Consider the following 26,157-nt stretch of genomic DNA (forward strand, 5'->3'; position numbering starts at 1 on the left):
AACTCACTTGAGTCGGGGGAACATATTTCAATACTTGTAAAACAAAGTGACAGATTAACCATATGAAAGTATAAGAAGGCTGACAAATTGTATCCAACGCAGTTGTCTTTCCGAGGCTACTCCATGATGAACCGTCTTATTTGGACCCTCCATCTTTGCATCTTTAGAGAAAAACATTATGTTCAATGCACCAATCTGTGCGATGCCCACAGCATAGAGAAAATCTGTCAAGTCATCAGCACAAAAATAATTTTGTTCACTGGTAATCCCAACATATTATTTTATGTTCATCTGGTTCACAAAGGTAACTGGTGAACGTCTAGGACCTCTTACAAGATTGTTTTTAAGTGAGGAAATCAGCATGGAGGGAAAACATGGCCAGCAGAGAGGAGATGAAGTCATGGATGAGGCCGGGAAACCAAACACATGCCCCTTAGGTGCTGTGCACTTGGTAAGGGCAGACCACAAATGTGGCTCTGAGCAGCCTAGCAGCAAAGGAAAAAAAGGAGAAACATGACCAGGTCTGTGATTCATACTGTCCGCAGGACAATTTTTCACTGGAACTGAAACCTGAAATAATTTCTCCAGAAGGCCTCCAATATTCTTGATCACATACTTCTTCTGGAATTAAATTTCTGCAATATTCCAATTTCACTTTGTGCACCTTGAGGGTTTTGCCTATACTATGTATCTTATGGTGATAATGTATCTGCACTATTTGCTTAAAAAGAATATTAATATTTGGATTCCATATAGTGTTTGGGCACAAAGCATCAGGACCAGGGAGTGTCTTATGTGTCAGAAATCAATGACAACACATCACGGTCATCATTTTAAGACTTCACAAATAAGATACAAGGTTTGCCTTGGTATTTTCCTGGATTGAAAATCTATAGATGTGGCTTGGGCCACCTAGGTGGCCAGTCGGTTAAGCGTCTGCCTTCGGCTCAGCTCATGATCCCAGGGTCCTGGGACTGAGCCCCACATCAGGCTCCCTGCTCAGTGGACAGTTTTACTTCCCCCAACTTCTTACACCCTCCTCCTCAACCTGTGCTCTCATGCTCTCTCAAAATCCGAAGGGAGGGAGGGAGGGAGGGAGAAAATATATAGCAATGGCTTTTTCTGACAGTATCATACAACATGCATTCAAACCATCAAGTATATTTAGGTAAAATATGATGATGGATTCAGTATAGTAAATTTCCTTGAGTCTTTTGAGGACAAGTTGATGATAAAATAATGGTACCAATATTTAACATCTAGTAGCCATTTGTATGTCTCCTTTGGAGAAGTGTCTGTTCATGTCTTCGGCCCATTTCTTCACTGGATTATCCATTTTTGGGTGTTGAGTTTGGTAAGTTCTTTATAGATCTTGGATATCAGCCCTTTATCTGTAATATCATTTGCAAATATCTTCTACCATTCCATGGGCTAACTGAACACAATAATAAAAAACAAGAAATAACAAAAAATAAATATTTAATATCTGGGCCCCTAAGGAGCAACAGAAGCAGCCACACCACTTATGAAACACCTACTATATGTTAGTCCATGAACTTTACATAATATTGCCTCCAATCCTCAAAATAATTTCAAAATGTTATAGTTTTACTTTGGTTTTTTGTTTGTTTGTTTAAGTAGGCTCCACACCCAACGTGGGGCTTGAACTCAGGACCCTGAGATTATGAGTCTCATGCTCTACCACTGAGTCAGCCAGGCATCCCTTTAAAATGTTCGTATTAACTACATTTTACAGCTGAGGAAAAAAATGAAGATTACATAGCAAATACTTTATTTTTTAATTTTATATTGTAAATTTTCAAAAATACACAAAAGTTGAGATTATACTATAATAGACCCCAACATATCCCACTGGCAAGATTCGACAATCATCAAGATTCTCCACAATTCCTTTATCTATTCTTTATTTTCCTTTGATGAAGTATTTTACAGCAAATTCCAGTCATAGTCTATCCCTATGTCAGTACACATTGCTTTAAAAATAAAGACAGATTCTAATGAGGTACTATATGTTGGCTAATTGAACATAAAAAAATAATAAAATTTTTTTAAAAAAATTCTTATACAACCACAATTCCAAAAACCAAACCTAACCAAGTCAATAATTCCTTAGAATCATCTGCTAATTTCAATTTCTCCAGTTTTCTAAAAAAAAAAAAAAAGTCTTTTTATAGTTTGTTCATATTGGGATCCAAAAAGATCCATACAAACACTGTTACTTCTCTTAAATTCTCCTCCTCTCTTTTTAACCTATCTCTGGTTGTTGCAAAAGCAACTTTTGAGATATAACTCCTATGCCACAAAATTCACATTCTGAAAGAGGTGTACAATTTTATTTTATTCACAAGGCCATGCAACTATCACCACTCTTTAATTCCCAGCACTAAGTTATCTGATGTAATTTCCATCAGGCCAAAACAAAAAAACAAAAACAAAACAAAGACCATGCATACTCATTAACAGTCATTTCCCCCCTCCCCCCTGTTCACAGCAACCACTAATCTACTTTTTTTTTTTAAGATTTTATTTATTTATTTGACAGACAGATCACAAGTAGGCAGAGAGGCAAGCGGAGAGAGAAGGGAGGAAGCAGGCTCCCTGCTGAGCAGAGAGCTCGATCATGACCCCAGCCGAAGGCAGCGGCTTTAACCCACTGAGCCACCCAGGCACCCCACCAATCTACTTTCTTAATGGATTTTCCTATTTGGGATATTTCATATAATTGGAATTTTAAAAGCAAATACATTTTGAGAAGCTATCAAGTTAGGTACCATAGACGGATATAGGTTAGGTACCAAATATATGACGTGGTCCATGAAGATAACAAGATAAACATTCCATCAGTAAGTGCCAATATGTTATGCTTACCATATGAATAGTAGACTATGAATACTTCAGCTCACAGCTTTTTACATTTCCTCCCACAAATACACAGGTAAGAAATGGTATTTATGTGTGTGACACACCAATGGGTCTCCCATATGTGACAAAAGTCCAGTTTTCTGCTGGCTACAGTTCTCGAACTGACTACGGGTTCATCAAACATGGCAGTTCACCACAGTGACAATGCGGGCAGGCGAGGCTTAGTGCCTAAGATACAGCTCCCGGCCTTCTCCCTCTCAGGAAAGCCTAACAGACTGCAAGCCAGAGAAACAGAGACAACCTGTATTTTCTGTTTGTTTCTAGTAGCGCATTCCCACACTTGAGCACTTGGTCGGGGAGGGAGCCGAGAGCAGTGTGTAAGCATCCAGCTCCCAGCATGGGCCTATTTTCCGCCATTATGCTATATAGGCCACTTAATCACTGAACAGCTCTGTCATCTTCACAATGACTTTATCCATCTGTCAAATGGGGATATGAACACAAGGGACTGTTTTGAAAATTCAACATGAAGTTCTTATTAAGGAAATCTACTTAGTATGGTAATAGTGATTATTTGTCACTCTTATTAACAAATCACCCAAGGATACCTTCAAACTGACGGAGCTCTAGCCTGGAGCTTTCGACATATGTTGAAGTAACTACCTGCCAGAAAGGAACAGATAAGTAGCTAAATTCTCCATGTCGTGGTACGTTATCGTTTAAGGGCAATAACAAGCTGAACTTCGGATCTGAAAGTCAGAAACATAATTAGATGATTGTTCCTCTCCCAGTCCCAAGATCCGCTCGACCTACCATCAACCCTATGAAGACACTGTTGGGTTGAGAGGAGAGTACAGCGGTTAGAAATCCTCCATCAGCAGCAATCTGCCCTTTCTGGCTACTAGAGAGGCAAAAATTAACAACTCAATAAAGCTAAAAAGGAGCAGAGCGGCCTGATGGCCAGTGAATCCCGCAGGTCTGAGGGAGAAGGTTCAGCTCTTCCTCACCAGGCTAACAAAATGGCCACTAAAGCTGCTTTCCTCTGCCTGCATTATTGTCATAACCTGTCATACCAGAATTTTGGCCCCCGTTGGACCTCCCTCATTTGTGCAGTTACCTTTCCTTTATATTAATTATCCCTATCATCTTTGTTCATCATCACTGTAAAATCATTTTTCCTCACAATAACAGGTTTAGACAATACTCATGAAAAATTAACTCTCAAGGAAGTAGAGTCTAGGTGTCAGCAAAATTTTTACTCTTTTGCATCATGGTCATATAAGCAATAAGCTCCCTCTTCAGTTTCTATCTACTCTTGATACTCAAATATAGCATGAGAAGGAGGAGAGGATTTTTACCATCATTTCATCACTGTTTGAGTTCAGAAGCTAAGGAGAAACCATACACAATGAATGCTTTAGAAGCTCCGTGTCAACTGCGGGCATGTATTTCTTAGGGTAATAGCTCTACCTGTGGGCAATAAAAAAAATCCCTCCAGCTTCTCTGATAGACACTGTCCCCCCTCCTTCTCCCCACAGAAGGAGCCCAAGGGAGCTGTGTTCGGAGGAATTAGAACACTCCCCAGAAATGTTCCGGGTGGTGAGCGGGGGGGGAGACACAAGCACCCTGAAGCTCATGGCCCAACATGCAATGCTAACATACAGAGCCCGTTAGCTACACACTGACCCTTAGAATGACAGCAACGAGCCCATACCAACCTGCGGCAAAGTGCCAAAGAAATGACTATCAGTCCCATGGAATACTACATACCATTTGAAAGAACAGGTGGAAATGACCAATGTACCTAGACGCAGACAGAGGCTGTGTACGTTCATGTATTTTGATTTTTTAAGACGAAATTTTTTGTTAAGACAACATTTTAAAAGCTGAAAGGCAATACTTCGAAGTCTTACCAGTGGACCTCTAAGGTGGAGAATGTGAAGAGCAGACAGAACCAAAATGCGGAATTTCACTTTTTATTTTATATCTTTCTGAAGAATCGGAGTTTGTATGAGTTAATGATAAAACGAAAACATCTGGGGACGCCTGGGTGGCTTAGTCGGTTCAGCGTCTGCCTTCAACTCAGGTCATGATCCCAGGGTGCTGGGATGGAGTCCCACATCAGGCTCCCTGATCAGCGGGAAGCCTGCTTCTCCCTCTGCCTGCTCTGCCTGCTGCTCCCCCTGCTTGTGCTCTCTCTCTGACAAATAAATAAAATCTTAAAAAAAAAAAAAAAAAGAAAGAAAGAAAGAAAGAAAGAAAGAAAAGAAAACATCTTAAGACTTGCTAAAATCTGAAATAATTCATCAGCCCAAGTGATGTTTCTTTTAAACAATTCACCTCACTCCAGGAATTACAACAATAAACACGGATAGGAAAGCCAATTAAACTAGAGGACGCACATTATTCAAGAGCATAAACTGCTATGTAAATTAGAAAAACAGGGGTCCCTAAGTGGCTCAGTCGGCTAAGCTAAGCGTCCGACTATTGATTACAGCTCGAGTCATGATCGCAGGGTCATGGGATCGAGCCCCATGCCAGGCTCCATCCTGGGCACAGAACCCTCCCCTGACCCCAAACTCTCTCAAAAAAACAAAAACAAAAAAGCAGATATGAATTTGGTTTGCCCACCTGACCAGATTTCCCAGAAGATCTAATAACTAAATGCTTGAAAATAAAGGAGAGAATTAAAATAATGCACAAATAAAAGAAGTCACTTTCTAGCTTTACCTTTGGTCCTAAGAAACAGGAAGGCAAAGAGTCACAAAACAGAAATCCATGCATAGGTATCCTGGAAAAAGTCTACTATATTTAGGGAGGAAATCCGATTCTCTCCGTTATTTCTTTTTTTTTTCTTTTTTAGAAGAACTAAACCAATTTATTGAGGCATAAATAACTTGTATAAATTCTTGACTCTGTTTCATCTTTGGTACATTTTTTTTTCTTTTTTCTTTTTTTTAAATTTCTTTTCAGCCTAACAGTATTCATTGTTTTTGCACCACACCCAGTGCTCCATGCAATATGTGCCCTCCCTAATACCCACCACCTGGTTCCCCCAACCTCCCACCCCCAGCCCCTTCAAAACCCTCAGGTTGTTTTTCAGAGTCCATAGTCTCTCATGGTTCACCTCCCCTTCCAATTTCCCTCAACTCCCTTCTCCTCTCCATCTCCCCATGTCCTCCATGCTATTTGTTATGCGCCACAAATAAGTGAAACCATATGATAATTGACTCTCTCTGCTTGACTTATTTCACTCAGCATAATCTCTTCCAGTCCCATCCATGTTGCTACAAAAGTTGGGTATTCATCCTTTCTGATGGAGGCATAATACTCCATAGTGTATATGGACCACATCTTCCTTATCCGTTCGTCCGTTGAAGGGCATCTTGGTTCTTTCCACAGTTTGGCGACTGTGGCCATTGCTGCTATAAACATTCAGGTGCACATGCCCCTTCGGATCACTACATTTGTATCTTTGGGGTAAATACCCAGTAGTGCAATTGCAGGGTCATAGGGAAGCTCTATTTTTAATTATTTTTAATTTTTTATTTCTTTTCAGCGTAACAGTATTCACTGTTTTTTCACCACACCCAGTGCTCCATGCAATCCGTGCCCTCCCTAATACCCACCACCTGGTTCCCCCAACCTCCCACCCCCCGTATTTTTAACTTCTTGAGGAATCTCCACACTGTTCTCCAAAGTGGCTGCACCAACTTGCATTCCCACCAACAGTGTAAGAGGGTTCCCCTTTCTCCACATCCTCTCCAACACATGTTGTTTCCTGTCTTGCTAATTTTGGCCATTCTAACTGGTATAAGGTGGTATCTCAATGTGGTTTTAATTTGAATCTCCCTAATGGCTAGTGATGATGAAAACTATAAACTCCCAGAATTGAACCAGGAAGAAATTGACAACCTGAATAGACCGATATCTAGTAACAAGATTGAAGCAGTGATCAAAAGCCTCCCAAAAAACAAGAGCCCAGGACCTGATGGATTCCCTGGGGAATTCTACCAAACTTTCAAAGAAGAAGTAACACCTATTCTCCTGAAGCTGTTTCAAAAAATTGAAGCAGAAGGAAAACTTCCAGACTCTTTTTATGAAGCCAGCATTACCCTAATCCCCAAACCAGGCAAAGACCACACCAAAAAGGAGAATTTCAGACCAATATCACTGATGAATATGGATGCTAAGATTCTCAACAAGATCCTAGCAAACAGGATCCAACAGCACATTAAAAAGATTATCCACCACGACCAGGTGGGATTCATTCCGTTCATTATTTCTTGATAAAGCATCACAGTGTCTTACCTGATCACAAATCAGTTCCCACTTTTTCTCATTATCATACTGTCGCAGTAACCTGGCTTTGTCCGGGGGTAGGTTCATAGCATTCTGTAAAAAGAAAAGGAAAGAGATATGTCACATTCCACAATAGGCTGCTAATGGGGAGCTAACTCACAGGCAGACCAAAGAATACTACAGTGGTTCTTTAGGACTTCTTTGCAATTCCTAGCATCTAATTAAACCCAAATGCCCTACAGAAGTCACTTAAACATCAAATCAGTTTAATGAGGCTAGAGAAGCTCTGAAGTCTTATGCAGGGACATCTGAGATGGTCTGCTTTGAACTATCAGACTTGCATTTCACCAAAGGTAATGCACTATGTTTTCACTGAAGAGCAGGATCCCATTCTACTCAGTTGAGAGTGTATATCCCCAATTTCTCTTTAAAGCACTTCAGCCCCACCAGACACAGAACACAAAACACCAAAGGAAAACCCAATAACCAGGACCTTTGAGAGACAACATCAATGTTTACTTTGACAAATAATTTTAAATAAAAGAACACCTTAGAAAAAAAAAATTTTAATAAAAAAAAAAAAAGAAAAAGAAAAAAGTGGAAGTGGTTTTAGTCACCTCTATGGAGATGAAAAGTACTCCTACCGGAAATACGTTAACATTTAGCGACCATAATTCTCAGTTTAGCTATATCGTTTATGAAGGTGGGTTTGCAGTAAGAAGTAGACCATGAGCTCAAGGAGATGTCTAGACGTCCGAACTCCTATAAACCTCCCTCTGTCAATATGGCACACCCACCATAGTATTGTTTGTGGATCTGCGCCCACGTACATTTCCATGTTTTTAGCCCAATGTCCCAAATGACCAATTATATACACTTTTTCAAGATACTTGGCTTGGGTGTGAGGTGAGATCTTTGGCCACAGAACAGGGCAGAGTGAAAGAGCCCCAGAAGGAATTCATAGGCATTCCCTTGGCCTCCCTAAAGTTTCCATGCTCTAAACTGAGCTAAGGGGTCAATGTCTATTAACTGCACTATCTACTCCCTTGTATCAATGCTCTAAATCATAGCTATCCCTAAATAAACTACAAAGATCCCTACCTGGGTCAATATTTGGGTAGACAAATCCAAAGGTCTTTGACTATTAATGCTAGAGCCCCTAGCTCTCTAAAAGATATGGCCTGTAGAGAAACAATTCTATTGGCCACAATTACGGTCTCATATCATCCAGTGAAATAAATTTAATAGAGGCAAGGATGGGTGAGCTATTCTAACTTAATGGCAGAGAATTAACCTTTGATACATTTGATAGATGTAACTCAAGCATCTCCCTTTAAACTCAATTTAGCATCCAGAGTGGTATTCCCTAAGGAGGCGGTGGTCACAGACCACCTACTAATTTGAATCTAATCCATTTGAATCTAACAACCTGCCTTCAGAATATTAAAATTTTTAATTGTCTCCAAAGCTGATAATATAAGCTGAACAGCATTGGATTCTAGAGCTTTCAATGATATTGCCGAGGCTTCTCGAAATATCTAAAATGGGGGAAATATCTAAAAATCTAATATCACTTATCTCCATAGAATATCTACTTGAACTAGAAAGAAAAGTAACTACTTGCATTTATTTGTAATTACAATTTTACAATGTTAAACAACCATCCCTGAGATAAGGCAAAAAGGAGAATTCCACAGCTATCTTTCTAAGGGAAACCAATGTTATTGACCATTAAATAACCAGTCCATCACTGCTTATTTGTACCCTAGAGATGGATTATTTCCTCCTAAACTGATTTTGACCTCCATGTTAATGCTCTTGGGTGTGATTATGCATTAAATAAAAACAGTAAGATTATGAGGTAAGTTAAATGAGTTTTTCTGAGTCCTTATTAATCTCTTGAGATATAAAGGGAGTAAGAAAAAATAAAGCCTGAACTCTTCTAAGGTGTCAAGCACTGTATGAAGCACTTCACATAATCTCACGTAAATCTTCGTAATACGCTCATGAGATGTAATTTTCCTCAATTTATGTAGGGGAAAGGAGACCTGGGAGAACTTGGTTAACTGGCTCAAAGTTGGACAGCTTTCCAGGAACAGAACACAATCTAAACTTCATCTGTTAGGGTCCCCAAAACAAACGCTAAAAATTCCACCCCCTTCTTCGGGGGTTGGGGGTGCTAGGCAAAACGGCAGTAACTGACTTTCTGTGAGTATCTACTAGGCACTTGTGTGGAATCAGTCTACAAACACTCCTGCAGGAGTTAGATGCAAGCCCTGTTACTGCCGTTCCACCTAGATCAACTTTTACTTTTAAGAAGCAGTATTTCATTCAACAACTATGAACCACCACCTTTGCACAAGCTCTGTTCAACACAGCACAGCAGGGAACCAAAGAGATACGGTCCCGCCCCAGCATCACATCATGGTGGGGCAGATGCAAGTGAAATGAGCTCATCTTCAACTCTGGTAAGTCTTGATAGAGATGATCAGAGGGCAACTTTTGAATGGACAATCCAGAAAGACCCTTTAGGAAAAAGTAACAAGAAGAGCACCAAAAATGAGAAGGACTGAGCCAGGGCAGGAGTGGACAACAGCATACTGAAGAGAGGAAACCGTGAAAAGATGCTAAGTCCGGAAACAGCTCGGCAAATCAAAAACCCAAAAGACAGTCATCCTGGGTAGAGATAAAGTAAAAGAGAGGGAATGAGGGAAAGATCAAGCTGGAGAGTTAAGTTAAGGCTGTATCACACCCAGCCATGTAGGCCAGGGTAAACACCTTTTATCGTTCCCTACAATGTAACAGCAGGCCATTGAAGGCTCCGTCAGCATGAGAGGACAAAACCAAATTATATTTCACAAAGACTACCCTGAGTATATGTGGAGATCTGATTAGAAACAGCCAAAGTGGAAGCAGCAAGGCCAGTGGCTCCAATGAATGATGGCGGCTTGCACAGGGCCAATGACACAACAAATGAAGGAAGGTGGATAGATGTTAAAAATATTAACAGAAATTTCTGGTTACATTTAAGGACTGAGGGAAGACATCACAAATTAATATTATCCTTCTATCCTGAGTCACTAGATAAATGATTATCCATTTAATGAAAGGAGCACACTGTGAAAGGCAGCACAGATCTGGGGGAGGTGACAAAGTGTCTAAGTGACCCTTTTTAGGTCTGAGATAACTCAGACATCCTGAAGAATGGCGAAGCAGGCAGGTAGACAACATGATTCTGAAGGTCGAGAAAAAGGTCTGCACCGTTCTGAATGAGAAGAGTCCTAAGAAGTGTTTTTGAGCTCACTGACTAGTCATTGTCTGGAGAAGATGCTCAGCACCAACATGTCAAAACGAATACTGCACTTGGTAATCATTCACCAGCCATCTGAAATAACCCCTTCCACGGGTCAGGCCTCAGAGCTGCTCAGGCATACACTGCACATCTTAGTAATTCCACGGGGACCAAGAAGCAGGAGCTCTGTTTAAAAGCAGACACTCCACAGAGGCTGGGGAGGGTCCAGGGACCTTGTGATTAACTGGTAATAACTGCCTTTAAAACTTTTTTAGCGTAAACTCGGTCCTTTTGTATTGCATAGGGCAGGACTCTGGAGTCCTAGCTAAAAGTCTGTGCAGGTAATTCCTAGGAGTCCAAGCTATTTTCGGAGGAAAACACTGGCTTTATCTCCAGGTCCCTTTGCTGCCTATGAAAATGGATTGCTCTTCCATTTGACAGAAATGTAAATCAACCTCCAAGCCTTTCTCACACAGCGACAACTCAACCTCATCCATACTTTGTGGTATCTGTGACATAAGGCTCTCCTCTCCTTCCCTGCATCCATCAATCCATCCTCTAGTTACTGGGCTTTGACCACGAGCCAGAATATTTGCACTACAGGAACAGGAGTGGATTCAGTGATAAAACTGCTACACTCGTCCATGCCAAACATCCACTGAGGACATGGGATATTTGAGTTGAAAAGTTTAGTGGATGTTAGTGATTTATTTCTAGATTGTACAAGTTAGTAGCTAAAATAAATCAGAGCATCTAAGAGCATTCTGGTCTCTTTCCTTCCTTTCAACCAGGCAAATGGTCAAGAATCAGCTCAAATATCATGTATCATAAGAACCCTCCCCCAACTCTTCCAAGACGACATACCCTCTCGGGCTCCAAAGGCATGATATACTTGTCTCCATTATAGCAACTCACACAGTAAACCTGTTTGCCCGCCTAAATTCCCCACTGGACTAAGGGCTTCAAGGATAATTTCTTCCACTAACCCCTTGTCTAGCACAGTATATGGCAAATAGTAAACACTATGCAGGTTGTTGAATAAAAGATAAGCAAACTAGTTCAGTAAGATTATTCAATCTGGAAATATCTTCATTGATTCAGGGTTTAGACTTCAGCTATCAAAGCCTATACACTAAAGAGTATTGTTTATTATAAAACCCCAAAGATAATGTCTATTAATCATTAGAAATTTTGCAAACAAGAATTCATGGGGGAAAGAATCTTCAAGGTCAACACTAGCAACAATTCCCTAAAAAGAAAAATGATGTCTTAGGGCATTCTTCTGCCACATATAATAAATCACAGAACCAGAACTTCATTTTGTTTTGTTCTTATTGCCAGTAAATTCAGATCAGTGTCAACTATAACAATTAATCTACCCCAAGTTGTAGTTATATTAATGGTCTAGATTCTGGTTTCTGCTTAACTCCACTATTTTATATTGTTTTTAAATGGGTTTTCCATCTTAAAACTTTTTGAAAAATCAAAGGTAAATACAATGGAATATGCAAGTTTCTGGAGACATTAATTATGGTGAAAAAGAATCAGTGATGGTCTATACATCTGAAAGTATACTGACAGAATATTATACACAACACAGAGCAGAATGAAGGAACCAAATAAAACTCGTGTCCTAGGAATACAACTTTTCGACATCAGCTCTTACCCTAGTTTCATGGGAGCAATGAAAATTGCAGGATATCCTTCTTTCTCTCTGATATCCTTGAGACTCATGTTGAGAAACCCACGGTGATATGCAGATGCACAGTAGTGAAAGTGAGCCCTATTAAGTACACCTTATGTAACCATAATACACCTTTGTTCTCATAATCTCTAAATTAAAGCTTCCAAGTATTAAGTCACCAGATTCAACCACAGAAACTCTTTTATTCCATAACCACCTGTGTACTAAAGAGAAAAGACATGGACTTCACAAGCAGGGTCACTTAAGGAAGCAAGGAAAAGCCTATCACAAGAGAAACAGCTCTGACAATCTTCAAGAGTTCTTCACTGATAAAGGTACAGAAGTTTCACGGGAACTCAAAAGGAGGAGCCATTACTTTTTTTAATTTGCAGTAAACACACACACTACAAAATTGGCCCTTCCAACCACATGTTTAAATGCACTGTTCAGAGATGTTAGCTATATTTAGTGTTGATCCCTAAAACTCATCTTACAATACCGAAACTCAATACCCAAACAACAACTCCTCACTTCCCCCTCTGCAGAGCCATTACCTTTTGCTCCAAAAAGGAAAGGGAAAGGGGTGTCTGGGTGGCTCAGTGGGTTAAAGCCTCTGCCTTCGGCTCAGGTCATGATCCCAGGGTCCTGGGATCGAGCCCCACATCCAATACCCACGTCGGGCTCTCTGATCAGCAGGGAGCCTGTTTCCTCCTCTCTCTCTCTGCCTGCCTCTCTGCCTACTTGTGATCTCTGTCAAATAAATAAATAAATAAAATATTTTTTAAAAAATGAAAGGGATGGATTACAATAGATGATTGGGCAGCGCAGGGTGGACTAGAATTGAATAAGGCGTTATGGGGCAGGGATTCATGAGTTGGGCTCTGGAGCTGGAATAGCTGGATTCCAACCCCGACTCTACCACTTATTATTGGTCATCATGGGCCACACAACTTGAATCAAAAAATAAATGAAAATGAACAGTCCAGAAGTGAAGAAGCCAGTAAATGTAATTTAAAATGGAAGGTCAGAATCAAAGCAAAGGGTCAAAAACAACAAGATGTACCATTCACTGATGGGCTGATAGGTCTCGGGCCCTTAGGCTCTCCGCATGCATTAGCCAATTCAATCTGCTTTGTAATCCTGACAAGTAGGTATTATCATCGCTGTTTAACAGAGAAGAAAACTGAAGGACAAGGAGGTTAAGTAACTCTTCCCTGCATGAGATAGGTGACAAAGCCAGGACTCAAGAGTGGTCTGTATGATCATCCTCTTCCGCTGACACTTAAGCGGCAGTGTTTCTACAAAACAACCTGTCTGAGGAAAGCAATCCAAGGGTTCTACTTCAGTAACCAGAGACTTGATCGTTACCATGCAAGGTAAGAGGAAAATGCGTATTATTTAAGCTAATAATATTTTTCAGTCAAAATACTGGTATTTTTAACACAAATCTTCAATGTCTTTATAAATATGAACTTGAACCACCCCCCACAAAGAAAAAAAAACAAGTTACTGGATCATATCTGTAGATAGTCAGGTACTCTTACACTTAATATGCGCCAATAAAAACCAAATGAAGGAGGAGATACAAATATGAGGTAAGCTCAGACTTCAATGAAGCACAAGGCAAGAAGTTGAGTACACCAGTACAAAACAGAACTGACTACAGAACATAATCAAACCTCAGAGAGGAAGCCATTACCTCTTACTGTTTTGTTAAAGGAAATGCTATGGACTGGGCTTGGATGTGTGAGGAGGGCAGTAAAGAATGGCATTTAGTGGCATCGTATGGTTTTTAATATTTGGGGTTTGGAGAAGGGCCACCCAGGTTGCAATCTCAACTCTACTACTACTCATTAATCTATAATCTATAATATTAAACTATAATCTTGGGTCAATTACCTAAACTAAAGCCTCAGTTTCCTCACTTGTAAAATGGAAAGGACAGTGATGATCATGATGAGAAGGGTGACAATCGTAATAATGATACTACCTGCTTGACAGGGTCTGAGAAAAATTAAATTGGATAATGCACATGGCACAAAGTAAGTACATGGAAGACACTCAGTACATTAGAGCTTATTCTCATTACTTTGGGTGTAATGTACTTTGGGAAAGTGTGAACAGAGCTAAGTATGAATGTAGGAAAAGGCAGAGGATTTTGCGCTCTACAGAATAAACCAGAGAGTAAGGAGCAGGTAGTGTGAGACCAAATTAGCACGGCCAGGTCCTGGCCACCAAACCACAGAATTTCAGATTTACTTGACAGCCAGTGGCAATTCCTCAGCCAAAGAGATTTCCAGAAAAAGCCAGCCTTTGGGGTCCTCAAATCGCAAAGGATAAAGGATTTCTCCTCTGTTCATCACCTAATACTGAGTAAGGTACCAATTCTCCCATGAGTTCATTTTAAAATTCCTACACCTAGGGCAGCAGAGAGGGGCTGCCAATTCAATCCATGGCCCACCCTTCTGTTCAACTAACCTTCAAACCATTTCCTTCTAGTTCCCAGCAACAACCTGACAGCCTGAGTTTCAATACCTTCCTAGTCCAGAGGATGCTGCTCAAATATATTCAGCTGGTTTTCTGGCACGGGACTCAGGCAGTCAGCCAGTCTCCACAACGAATCCTCAGTCAGACATCGTTCACTGTCACTTTATTTTTATTTAATCACTGAGAGTATTAATATCATTCGCTGCAGACAGTAAAGCCTACGACAGGAGCAATCAGCCTCCTCCCCGATCTAGTTACACCTTCAAAATAAAATCTGACTGGAAAGCTGTCCTTTCTGGGGAACCCTGACAATAAGACCTACCTCTAACATCCCATTCAAATTTTAGTTACACCGGTTTTCTTAGAAGATTTTCTTTTAAGGATTGGACTAAATACAAGTGAGTCTTGCACAACATCTTTTAATCAAAAAGTACAGACCCAGAAGAGAAGCTGGTAAGATTTTTAGTCCTCTTCTGTCCTTTATAGGTGCCCAAACAGACTCAAAAAACTGAAGGCAAGATCCACATTCATCATAAGTAGTTATTACCAGTACTAGAACCAAGAATCCAGGCCAATGTGACTACTACTCTTTTTCCATTATTATGAAAGGAAGCCCCCTTTCATTTATGGTGTGTGTGTGTGTGTGTGTGTGTGTGTGTGTGAGAGAATATGAGTGAACACACATGATGTGTATTTGAGAAAAGCAAATCAAATAATGCATGTATTTAGCAGAAAATCCTGCACACAGTCATTACTCATATATAGTAGATATCATTACTCTTATTATTATCAACATTGTAAGGAATATGATTGAATTAATAATGATTGAAGGTCTATTATGCTCTTCTACTTTTGTAAGCTTCAATGGTTTCCCAACTATACAGGTTTTCTTGTATCACAGTTAAGTACCAGCACTTGCCATTCTCTCCACTACTCGTCTTGACATGGGGCTTTGTACTCATAGAACTCATTTTATTTCCAAAATCATGAATCTCTAGAAAATTACCTATCTTTACCAATAAAGACCAACTAAAACAAAAAGCTTCCCAAATTCTCATGTAACTCCTTTAAATGAGTCACACTTTCACTGCCCTTTGTAAATGGGAATAAACAAGTGTTGACTCTGTGTGTGTGTGTGTGCACGCGCACATATAATTTATATTTAATTCCAGGGCCATTATTGTCAATATGGGTAAGGCTGGGTGGGAGAGCCCATCTTACCTACTGAATAGAAGGACATAACTATAGCAGTCTAGACCAAGTTTTCATCTATCTGCTATTCCCCAGATCACTAGGTTTAAGTGATTCCACACCCAATAGATGACAAAAAAAACCACACATCCCTCCTCAGGCCATCATGCCAACTCCTGAAGTACAGATTCTAGTCATATTCAAACCTGAAGGGAATAATGGAAAGAAATACTCAACTTCTTTCAAACATCCTATCTGTCATTAGAAGCCTGATGTCTGATTCCTGGACACATTCTCGAATTCAAATGATTCTTCATCGATTGTATGCCAACTACTGTGCCAAGAGCTTGGTCTACCTGCACACTCTTGTGTACTGGGATGGGGGAATTACACAACAGACCACACTTAAGATGCTAAAAACCTATTTCATGGGAAGCCACTTGGCAACATAAGGGCAACTGTGTTCAAGGGCTGAGCTTGCTGGCACAGACCAAAATGAATCAAAATCTGGAGAAAGGGTTCTTATTTCACTGATAAACATCAACCTTCATGACATAGGATTCTTTAGAGCAAAAACATTTTGAGAATTGGAGATATCAAACTTTAATTATAACACATCTGATAGCTAGTTTCCACAACAATCAAGCCCTAAAAATATGATCTCTATCACCTGCTGACCTGAAACAAGCATATTTTTTCACCTTGCCCAATTCCCCTGAAGCCCTGGCCTCCTCCTCTCCCAACACTTTCCCAGCAACATTCCTTAACTTTCCTTCTTAAATCATTAGGGTCATTGTTTGTCTCCCTCTCCCCTTCCCAATTACTCTGAAAAAGACTACTGAACCTGGTTTCATAGTCAAGCCCTTTCAAAGGAGGGAAATAATTCAAGTTAATGCTCAACTAACATCACATCTCCTGAGACAACAGGTGAAAAATTATGCTGTCAACATAAAGATGAGGATTTCTACCACAACAGAGACCAAACATTACAGCCTGAAATATATAGTTTCTCATGTGTAAAAAGCTATGATTTGGGGCAGGTTCATGTTCACAGACAGGATAATGGCTCCCAAAAATGTCCTCACGCTAAACCCAAGAACCTGTGACGGTTCCCTTATATATGAAGATGTTATCTGCAGATATGTTTGGGTTAACAATGTTGAGATTGTGAGATTATCCCACACCACCCTAGATAAACTGATGTAGTCACAAGAGTCTTTCAAGCGGAAGAATTTTAAAAATGGAAAATATTTGTTGTTGACGATGTGGAGAAATCAGAATCCCTGTACATTGCTGCTGGAAATGTAATATACAGCCACTGTGGAAAACACTGTGATAACTCTCAAAAAATTTAAACAGAATTAGCGGTTGATCCCACAAGTTATGTATACAAAAGAATCAAAAACAGACTCACCAGATACCTGGCTACCAGTATGAAGATAACATCATTCACAACAGCCAAAAGCAGAAAGAAACCAGGTGTCCACCGAAATGTGAATGGATAAACAAAATTTGTTATATACATACAACAGAATATTGTTCAGCCATAAAAAGGAATGAAGCTCTGACTCATACTATAACATGTGTGAACCCTGAAAATGTTTGGGTAAAAGAAGTCAGTCACTAAGGAGCAAGTATTATCTGATTCTACCAAAACAAAATATCTAGAAAAGGCTAACTCACAGCAACAAACAAACAAAAACAGAAAACAGATTACAAATTACCTGGCTAGGGAAAATGGGGAATAGGGGTTATTGCTTAATGGGTACAGACATTAGAGGTGACAAAGAATTTTAGGAGAAAGCAGTGGTGGTGGTTGCAGGACAGTGAATTTGCTTCATGCTACCAGAATAAGACACTTAAAAATGGTACACTTCATGGTGTGGATATTTTACCACAATAAGGAAAAAGTATTAAAAAAAAAAAAAAAGTGGGTAAGTAAGGCAGAAGAGAGTCAGAGGGAAGAAATCAGAGTGACACAATGTGAGAAGGACTTCACCAGCCAATGCTGGCTTTAAAGATGGAAAAAGGAGGCCACAAGCCAAGGAATGCAGGCAGCCTCTAGAAGCTGATTAAGGCAAAGAAACGGATTCTCCCCTAGAGCTTCTAGAAGCCTTTCCCACTGAAGCCCTGATTTTCATGTAGTAACGCTCCTGTCAGACTTCTAACCTACACAACCATAAGATAATTAAACTGAATTATTTTGCATGACTAAGTTCATAGTAATTTGTTATGGAAACAGTAGAAAACTAATACTCTGGCTGACAATACTTTGGCTCCCCCCAATGCACGGCCTCCCTCTTCCCACAGCACCAAATTCCAAAATTTTCATATCTGCTTTTCACTGCCAATGGTGAGAGGCATGGTTTCCATTTCATATGCCGTACTTCAAATTGATAAAAGCCAGAATGTAATTGAATTACAGAAGAAAATGGAAAACCTTAGGGAACTAGACAATATCCTAATATTAAATTACTGAAAAATCTAAAAATAAACCCACCAGTTCTGATGAAGACATGGTATGAAATAAAACTCTACGCCATCCACACAAACACATGAACACTGGCAAAACTTCGCTTTCACTGCGACGTAACGCTGGTCAGTCTTGGACTTTGGTCCAAGAGCCCACAGTGGCGACAGACAGGCCCAGCCAAGCCAGGCAGGAAGGCTGAGAGGTCCCAGATGGGAGGTCTTCTGACGCGTGATACATCTGCATGGTTCTGCACCTGGTTTTCTCTTCCATTAACCTACTGCTTACTTTTTTGACCCTCACGGTTGTGGAAAAGACCATCAAGTAAACTTCTGTTTCTATGCATACAACATCCTGGCATTAAAAAGCACTACTTCGGTACAGCTTACTACCTGTCAGTTAATTCAAAAACCCTGCTAGGGGGCCCTGGGTGGCTCAATCGGTTAAATCGGTTAAGGGTCTGTCTTCAGCTCAGGTCATGATCTCAGGATCCTGGAATCGAGCCCCATGTCACACAGGGCTCCCTGCTCAGCAGGAAGCCTACTTCTCCTCTCCCACTCCCCCTGCTTGTGCTTGTGCTCTTGCTATCTCTCTCTGTCAAATTACATAAAATCTTTAAAAACAAAAAACAAAAAACAAAAAAAACCCTGCTATAAAGTTGAAAAAGAACATAAAACCTAGATAACCAATTTGAAGATTTTAATACACAATTAAAATATGTGCACAAAAACAGCCTTTACTTTATTGTTGCATAATTATATGAATGCCCTTATTTATTACTAAACGATTTTTCTGATTTTAAACTAAGAAAAAAGCACAATTTCAATGCTGCTGGTATTTTTATGGTAACAACCATCAGCAAGTTAATTCACACATGGTGTCTAAAAGTGACACTTTTATATATTTAATTTTTTAAAATCACTTAACTGCTTAAGATGTCACAAACACTGAAGAATTCCCAAAATAACTGGCATTAAGAATAAAATTATTCAACAACCTCAAAATCCCTTGGAGGGGACCACTGGTCATATTCTATTATACAGATTTATCTTCCTGTCCTTACAACACTGCCAAGTTCTTGATTAGGGCTACAAGAGAAGCATCAAATTTAGCTATGATTTATTTTGAGGTTGTTATTAAATATTATACAAATACTAACAGCAACATGTATTTCAATCACCTAAAGTTTAAAATATATATTTAAATATATTAATATTTAAATAAATAATAAATTATTTAAATATATTTAATATATTAATATATTATTAATATATATTATATATTATTATATAATAAATATATTAAATATATTTAAATATATTCACTTCATTTATTAAAGTCATTAAATTAAAATTACTAAAATTATTAAATTTACTTAATTTGTTATATTTTTTATATATTTTTATTTATTTATTTTTTTTTAAAGGTCCAGAATATACATTCTCTCATCTTCCAACCTGGACCGAATCTGCTCCTCCTATAATCCCTCTCCTTATTTCTCCACCAAAATCTACGACTCCATCTAAGTCCCAGGTCCTCCACACACCACACCTAGAGTTGCCCTTTTTTGTATATCTGCATAGCACTTGTGCTGGGGACCAAATGATCCTGTGTGTTGTTCCACCATTTCACACATGTAAGCTTTATCTCCCACCCCAGGCAACGTTCCCTGACATACTCTGATCTCTTCTACAATATTTGGAACATGTATAGACGGATCAGACATTTAATAAACACTCAGGAGTTCAGTAAACAGCAAAGCAATACCGGGAAAACCAACCCTTCCGATGTTCCGTAACACAGTAACTTGGATTTTTACCCATGCGATGCACAACAATGACATCACATAACAGATTATTAAACAGCTGAACTAAACCATGTGGTAGAAACATGAACCCTGAGACACCTTGGTAAGAGATACCCCTTTCTCGGGGTGTGGGTTTTCAATCTTTGTTGTTTCTCTCTAGGAGAATATTAAGGTTCATATGAAAGAAAATCTATGTCATTTGAATTATCCCAGTTTTTATATTCTCACACTCCAGTGGTATGTTCTAGGCATAAGGTGCTACCTACAAGGACGACATAAATTGGGTCTAAAATGAGGAAGCACGGTCCCATTCACACTTCATGCATCTAGCAAAGCAGTAAAAGAGAACACCTTCCAGGGAAAGCAAATACCTACATTTGAAGACAACAAATTTGGGGGAAGGAGGCCCTAGGGTGCGCACTCCATTTAACTTTAAGTGCTAGGCTGAGCTGTATACAGGAAAAGAAACAACAAAGCGTGCAAGCAAGAGTGAGATGAGGAAAGGGTTGGGATGGGGGATATGGAATCTGACTAGATTGATTCCCTGTGCTCCTCAGCTGAGTAAACCACAACAGTAGGCCTGGGGGACATGACCCTGGGCTGCTGAACCCAGTACACTCACTTGGTGTGTTCTGGATGTAGACACTTTTCTGTTTCCTCCAAAGCAGTGTTACGCTTCTCCAAGAGAGCTTTCAGTGTTGGGGAAAATGCCAAAATACTACAGCATCCATTTAATCTTTGTATTCTTACCTTCTGTAACAACTCAAGTCTCCTCGCTCAAGAAATAAACCAAACCCAACTCCCATGAACCCATTCATCCTAGTGTATATTAAACCTCAAGCTCAAGTCCTAAGGACCTGAGGGATTACGCAATACAATTTATCCAGTAACCTCCATCCAAAGAGCTTGCCAGCTCGAAGTGTGCCTCTGATTTGGATCTGCTTTGTTCCAGAGAGTAATTCAACTCCACATACAAATGAACCACTGCTGGATATTAAGCTTTAAGGAGACACGAGAGTCGAGAGACTTTCTCATGTGTAACTTACAAAAACTACCTAGTACTTATTCTACTTCCTAAATGATTCTTTAAAACCTGATCCTGAAAAACAGTCCTCCACACACTTCCCTACCTCAGGGGTCTCGGCTTAGAAGGGCGGCAGTACTCCATGCGTGTCAGCCGGCCCACTGACAAACAGGCCCATTCATTCCCCCTTTCCCTCTTCTATACATATATTTACAAATGGTAAGCACAATATATGCTCTGTTATTCCACATGATTGGGCAATGGAGACAGTGTTTCACAGAGAGGTGCCACACATACCATGCGTAATTTCCAAGTGAATAGGATTTATCCAAATATATTAACGCAAAAGCCCATATTATCATAATTCCATCTTTTTTTAATGACTCTCAAAGAACTCCAGGAGTTTTACAAGATCTTCTGGTCATCCACATAAATTACAAGGATAAGCTTTGTGGTTGGACTCACTGAAGCCTGGGTTCGAATTCCAGTTAGTAGTAGTTCATTTCGGCCAGCAACTACATTTCTGAAGTCTCAGTGTCTTTATCTGAAAATGAGGACAAAAGAACCTCCCTGTTAGGGTCTCCACGAAACCCATACCTCTTATGGCGGGAGACACAGAGTTGGAGGTGTGGTGTGTGCAGAAAAGTTGATGGCTGGGGAGAAAGAGGCTAGTCTTCAGAGAAGACAATAACTGCTTGAGCTTATATCCCAGAACTAAAACGAGCTGTTGTACGTTCACTAGCAAGTCACTTAACTTTTTGAACTTCGGTTTCCTTGCCTAAAAGGAGGATACAAGCTACTTCAGGAGGATTTCCAGGGAAGGCTTTGTACAGTAGGGTCACTACAATTTAAGTGAGTGAACACATGCAAAGTGTTGCATTGAGCTCAGTGTCTGACATAATAAGGGTTCAATAAACTTTAGCTACTGAGGACCAGAATCTGAGACAACCAACTCAAGAAGACGGAGGGCTGAAAGACAGGAGCATCGTCACTTCCCTAACAGAATGGCCTGGAGTCTGTCAAACCTTACTTACATGAGAATTTCCTTACTATAAGTACACTGCGTTTTTAGCAACAGTCCAAATGATGAACATAACACATACCTAGGTCTGCGGTTCTCAAACTGAGTGTCGAGGCATCCCAAAACACATTACAATGAACTCACAGGGAAACTATAGAATGATTTTAAATTTTTGACGGAAGCAACAAAAAAATTCAGTCTTCAGACACTGCCCAAACCCCTACCCTGAAGTAGTTCACTGTTTTTACATTAAGTCACATTACATTCCTTGCTAAGATAAAGGCACAGGAGAAAACGAAAATGAGAAAAATAGGAAATGAGGCTGGTAGTAAAATCCAGGTCTGAGAACTTCTGCAATGACGTACAGTACACACATATTTATATGTAACTGTGATTTTTTTTTAAAAGATTTTATTTATTGATTTCTCAGAGAGAGAGAGAGAGCAAGCACACAAGTAGGAGGAGCAGCAGGCAGAGGGAGAAGCAGGCTCTCCACTGAGTGAGGAGTCCAATGCAGGACTCAATCTCAGGTCCTGGGATCATGACCCGAGCCCAAGGCAGACCAGAAACTTAACCAACGGAGCCACCCAGGTGTCCCAACTGTGATTTATTTATTTATTTATTTATTTATTTATTTATTTTTAGTTTTATTTGAGAGAGAGAGAGACAGAGACAGAGCAGGGGAGAAGCAGAGGGAAAGGGACAAGTAGATTCTGTGCTGAGGACAGAGCCCAATGTGGGGCTCGATCTCACGACCCCAAGATCACGATCTGAGCTGAAACCAAGAGTCAGATCCTAAACCGACTGAGCTACCTAGGCACCCCAGAACTGAGATTTTTTTAAATAATACAACAGAAGTATCTTTCTTTCCAATGATAAAATATTTCTTCCAAACAGCTGCTAAGTTATTAGGAAGTAAATACTTATGTTATTTGCAAGTTAGAACTTAAATAGAGCAGTTAGGTATTCCTTTGGGCTTCGGGCCACCATGTAAAATTACTGAGCTACTAAGGGCCCTGGCAACCGACAAAGTGTGGAAGCCTCTGATCTAGATCATACATTCACTACCCCCACCCAGCACTTCTCATCTTACTGTTTTCTAGAAGGGTTCTGAAACAAAAGGCCCTTTCCCAACCACTTTACCCTTTCATCTTCAGTCATACATGAGAACATGAGAAATTATTTTAAAAGTTGGATGAGGCTGACTTGAGAAAAATATACATGTTTTTCAAGTAGATAAATGAAATTTTGTCTTTAAAAAAAAAAAAAAGACTTCCCTAGCGGTTCCATGTAAAGCAAGTGTCACATAATATACAGCAGCCTGGTCGCCTTGGTCAATTAGCTTCAGTCTAAATAAACCTCTTCCCATGTAATATCAAAAGAAATCTCTCAAGCTAAACACTGAGTTTCAAAACCATTTCACAGAACTTAGTTTTAGGATAGAGTATTACTCTAAAAGTCTGTTGTCCTGGCATAATTATGAACACTGTCTCCTTTCACTCTCCAAAGGACTCCAACTAGGATGACTAATTGTATGGCCTCCCTAATTTAAAGGCCAATTACATGATGGAAAAATTAAGATTTAAATGTCTATTTGCAGCTAAGGAAGAATAAAAATTTTAATACTGGGGGCGGGCATCTGGGTAGCTCGGTGGGTTAAGAGTCTACTTTTGGCTCGGGTCATGATCCCAGAGTCCTGGGACCAAGCCTGCCTGCATCAGGCTCCCTGCTCAGTGGGGAGTCTGTTTCTTCCTCTCCCTCTCCCTTCCCCTGCTTGTGCACTTGTGGTTTCTCTCACACATGCACAAAAATAAATAAAATCCATGCACAAAAATAAATAAAATCCTTTTAAAAAATTTAATACCGGATTTCCATTTTTAAAAACCTCAATAGCAAACACCCAAAGAGCCCACTGAGGCCAGATAACTCCTAATATCCTGCTTGTAATCCTGCAGTCCTGTGACTCTGAAATCAACGGGGCAGACAGTGAATCAGCATGTCTAGCAGCCAAAACGACTGATGAGTTAGCTCTGCACCTCGCAAACCAAATGCAGGTTTCAGTGAGTTGTTAATAATTTGCAATAGTAAGCCAATAACCAGGCTTCCCTTAAAGGAAGAAAATACCATTAAAAAAAAAGCAATTCAACGGGGCGCCTGGGTGGCCCAGGGGGTTAAAGCCTCTGCCTTTGGCTCATGTCTTGATCCCATGGTCCTGGGATCAAGCCCTGCTTCCCCTCTCTCTCTGCCTGCCTCTCTATCTACTTGTGATCTGTCAAATAAATAAATAAAATCTTTAAAAAAAAAAATCAATTCAAGAATTCTAACTTCTCCTTTGTTCAAAGGTTTTTCGTATTTCATATTTCATTTAAAAATAGCTACAATTGGATCTTTTCACTAATTCTACCATTTTTTCTTGTAAGCTTCCAACTTGCCCTAAGGCAAATCCTAATTGCTTTTTCCATACAAAATGAAACAAAACAACACTTACATACTAACACTATATTTTCTTCCCAAGAAACTCAGTGACTGAACAGTTTTCACACTGTCTCCTGCTCATTAAAAAGGATTCCTTTTTTTTCTTCCCCTCATAAAACCTCCCAAGCCTTAAGGTTTAAAAAAAAAAAAAAAAAAGATAAAACACAGACCACTGAACAATAGGCATATTCGTGACTTTCCTTAACATCCAGGACAGAAATAAAACAAATAATTTCTGCAGAATAAAGGGAAATACCACGTGATATTTTCAGTCAATTGCCAAAAAACTGTGCTTCAAATGTGATGGTGTTGCCAGCCAAATTAATTCACTAGTTTGTACCCATGCTTCCCAACACTTCAGTACTTTCCACACTTAAGACCTAAGATGAAGTGAACGACAGAATGGCAGTAACATTTGTCCAAGATTCGCCAGGGTATTAATAAGCAATATGCAAATTTCTAGGCTCCAGCCCCATGGTATTGACTCAGGGACTCTGGGATCCCAGCCCAGCAATCCAGATCTCTTACAGATCTCTGGGGGAATCCTTCTACACATAACCTTTGAGATCCACCAATTAAAAAGGTGCCTTCGTGCATAAGAGAGAGGCTTACATTCAGTAAATAGCCCATTTACTCATTCCTCACGATTCCGAGCATGAATGTGTATTTTGGGGGAAAAAACATAAAATGAGAAACATATGGAGAGACAGACTGGACAGATTTTTAATAAGTCATTCTGCAGAGGGTAGGAGGAGCCAGAAGGAAGGAACTACAAATCACAAATGCACAAATCACTCCTCACAGTGAAAAGTGTGCCAACAGGTCACCTGTCAGAAGCGAGGGTAAACACTCCATCGCAAGGAAACATCTTGGCTCCTATTTTAATGGTTTTTCCTTCTGCACTATACTACCTTCTCCAAATTTGTCTGATCTTTGGTAAAGAACTTCCATCAGCTCATTCCTATCTGCAGTTCCCTCCTTTTCCAGCCTAGAATCTACGGGCCCAGTGAACACCATCCTTGACAACACACCCACGGTTCTTGTTCCACTCACTGCCTGTCTTTTTGACGCAGCCATGTGACGAACCCCCAAACCTAGACGAACTCTGCGTCATCAAGTCGGCCCATCCTGAGCTCAGCAGTTGAGCACGGCTAAAGAGTACACAGCAGGCTGACTGGGGACTTCCTCTTTATGGGACACCCATCTCCAATGTCCCTCAACATTGCCAAGACGACCATCTTGATTTCTCCCGTCAACTCACTCTGCACACGAGCGACATCAACTCTTTTCCACTCTCTACAAACCTCCAAGAGCTTCACCCCTTGTACCTCACAAAGGAAATGAACACCCTTACTCCCCAACTCTCTTCACTTCCTGCTTCGACAAACCTACCACACATCTGTGCCTCTTCTTCCACTCTCCTCAGGGTAAAACAAAGGAAGGCTCTCCTCCTATCCCTGGAGACATCCTCCTCTTTAATCCTCTACTCATAGGGCCATTATGAAAAATAACTGTTATAAT

The 26,157-nt window shown here is 40.0% G+C and overlaps 1 protein-coding gene across 2 annotated transcripts in view; it reads right to left on the reverse strand.

The window, feature by feature from the left end:
- Positions 1 to 26,157, reverse strand: part of FMNL2 (formin like 2) — a 313,130-nt gene that overhangs the window by 127,491 nt on the left and 159,482 nt on the right. For both annotated transcript variants that reach the window (XM_080799312.1, XM_080799313.1), the window contains exon 2: positions 7,195 to 7,278. In XM_080799312.1, coding sequence (XP_080655438.1) covers positions 7,195 to 7,278 — 84 coding nt within the window. The remainder of the gene's footprint in view (positions 1 to 7,194; positions 7,279 to 26,157) is intronic.

This window comes from Martes martes (genome assembly GCF_963455335.1).
Source record: "Martes martes genome assembly, chromosome: 3".
Classification (NCBI taxonomy): domain Eukaryota; kingdom Metazoa; phylum Chordata; class Mammalia; order Carnivora; family Mustelidae; genus Martes; species Martes martes.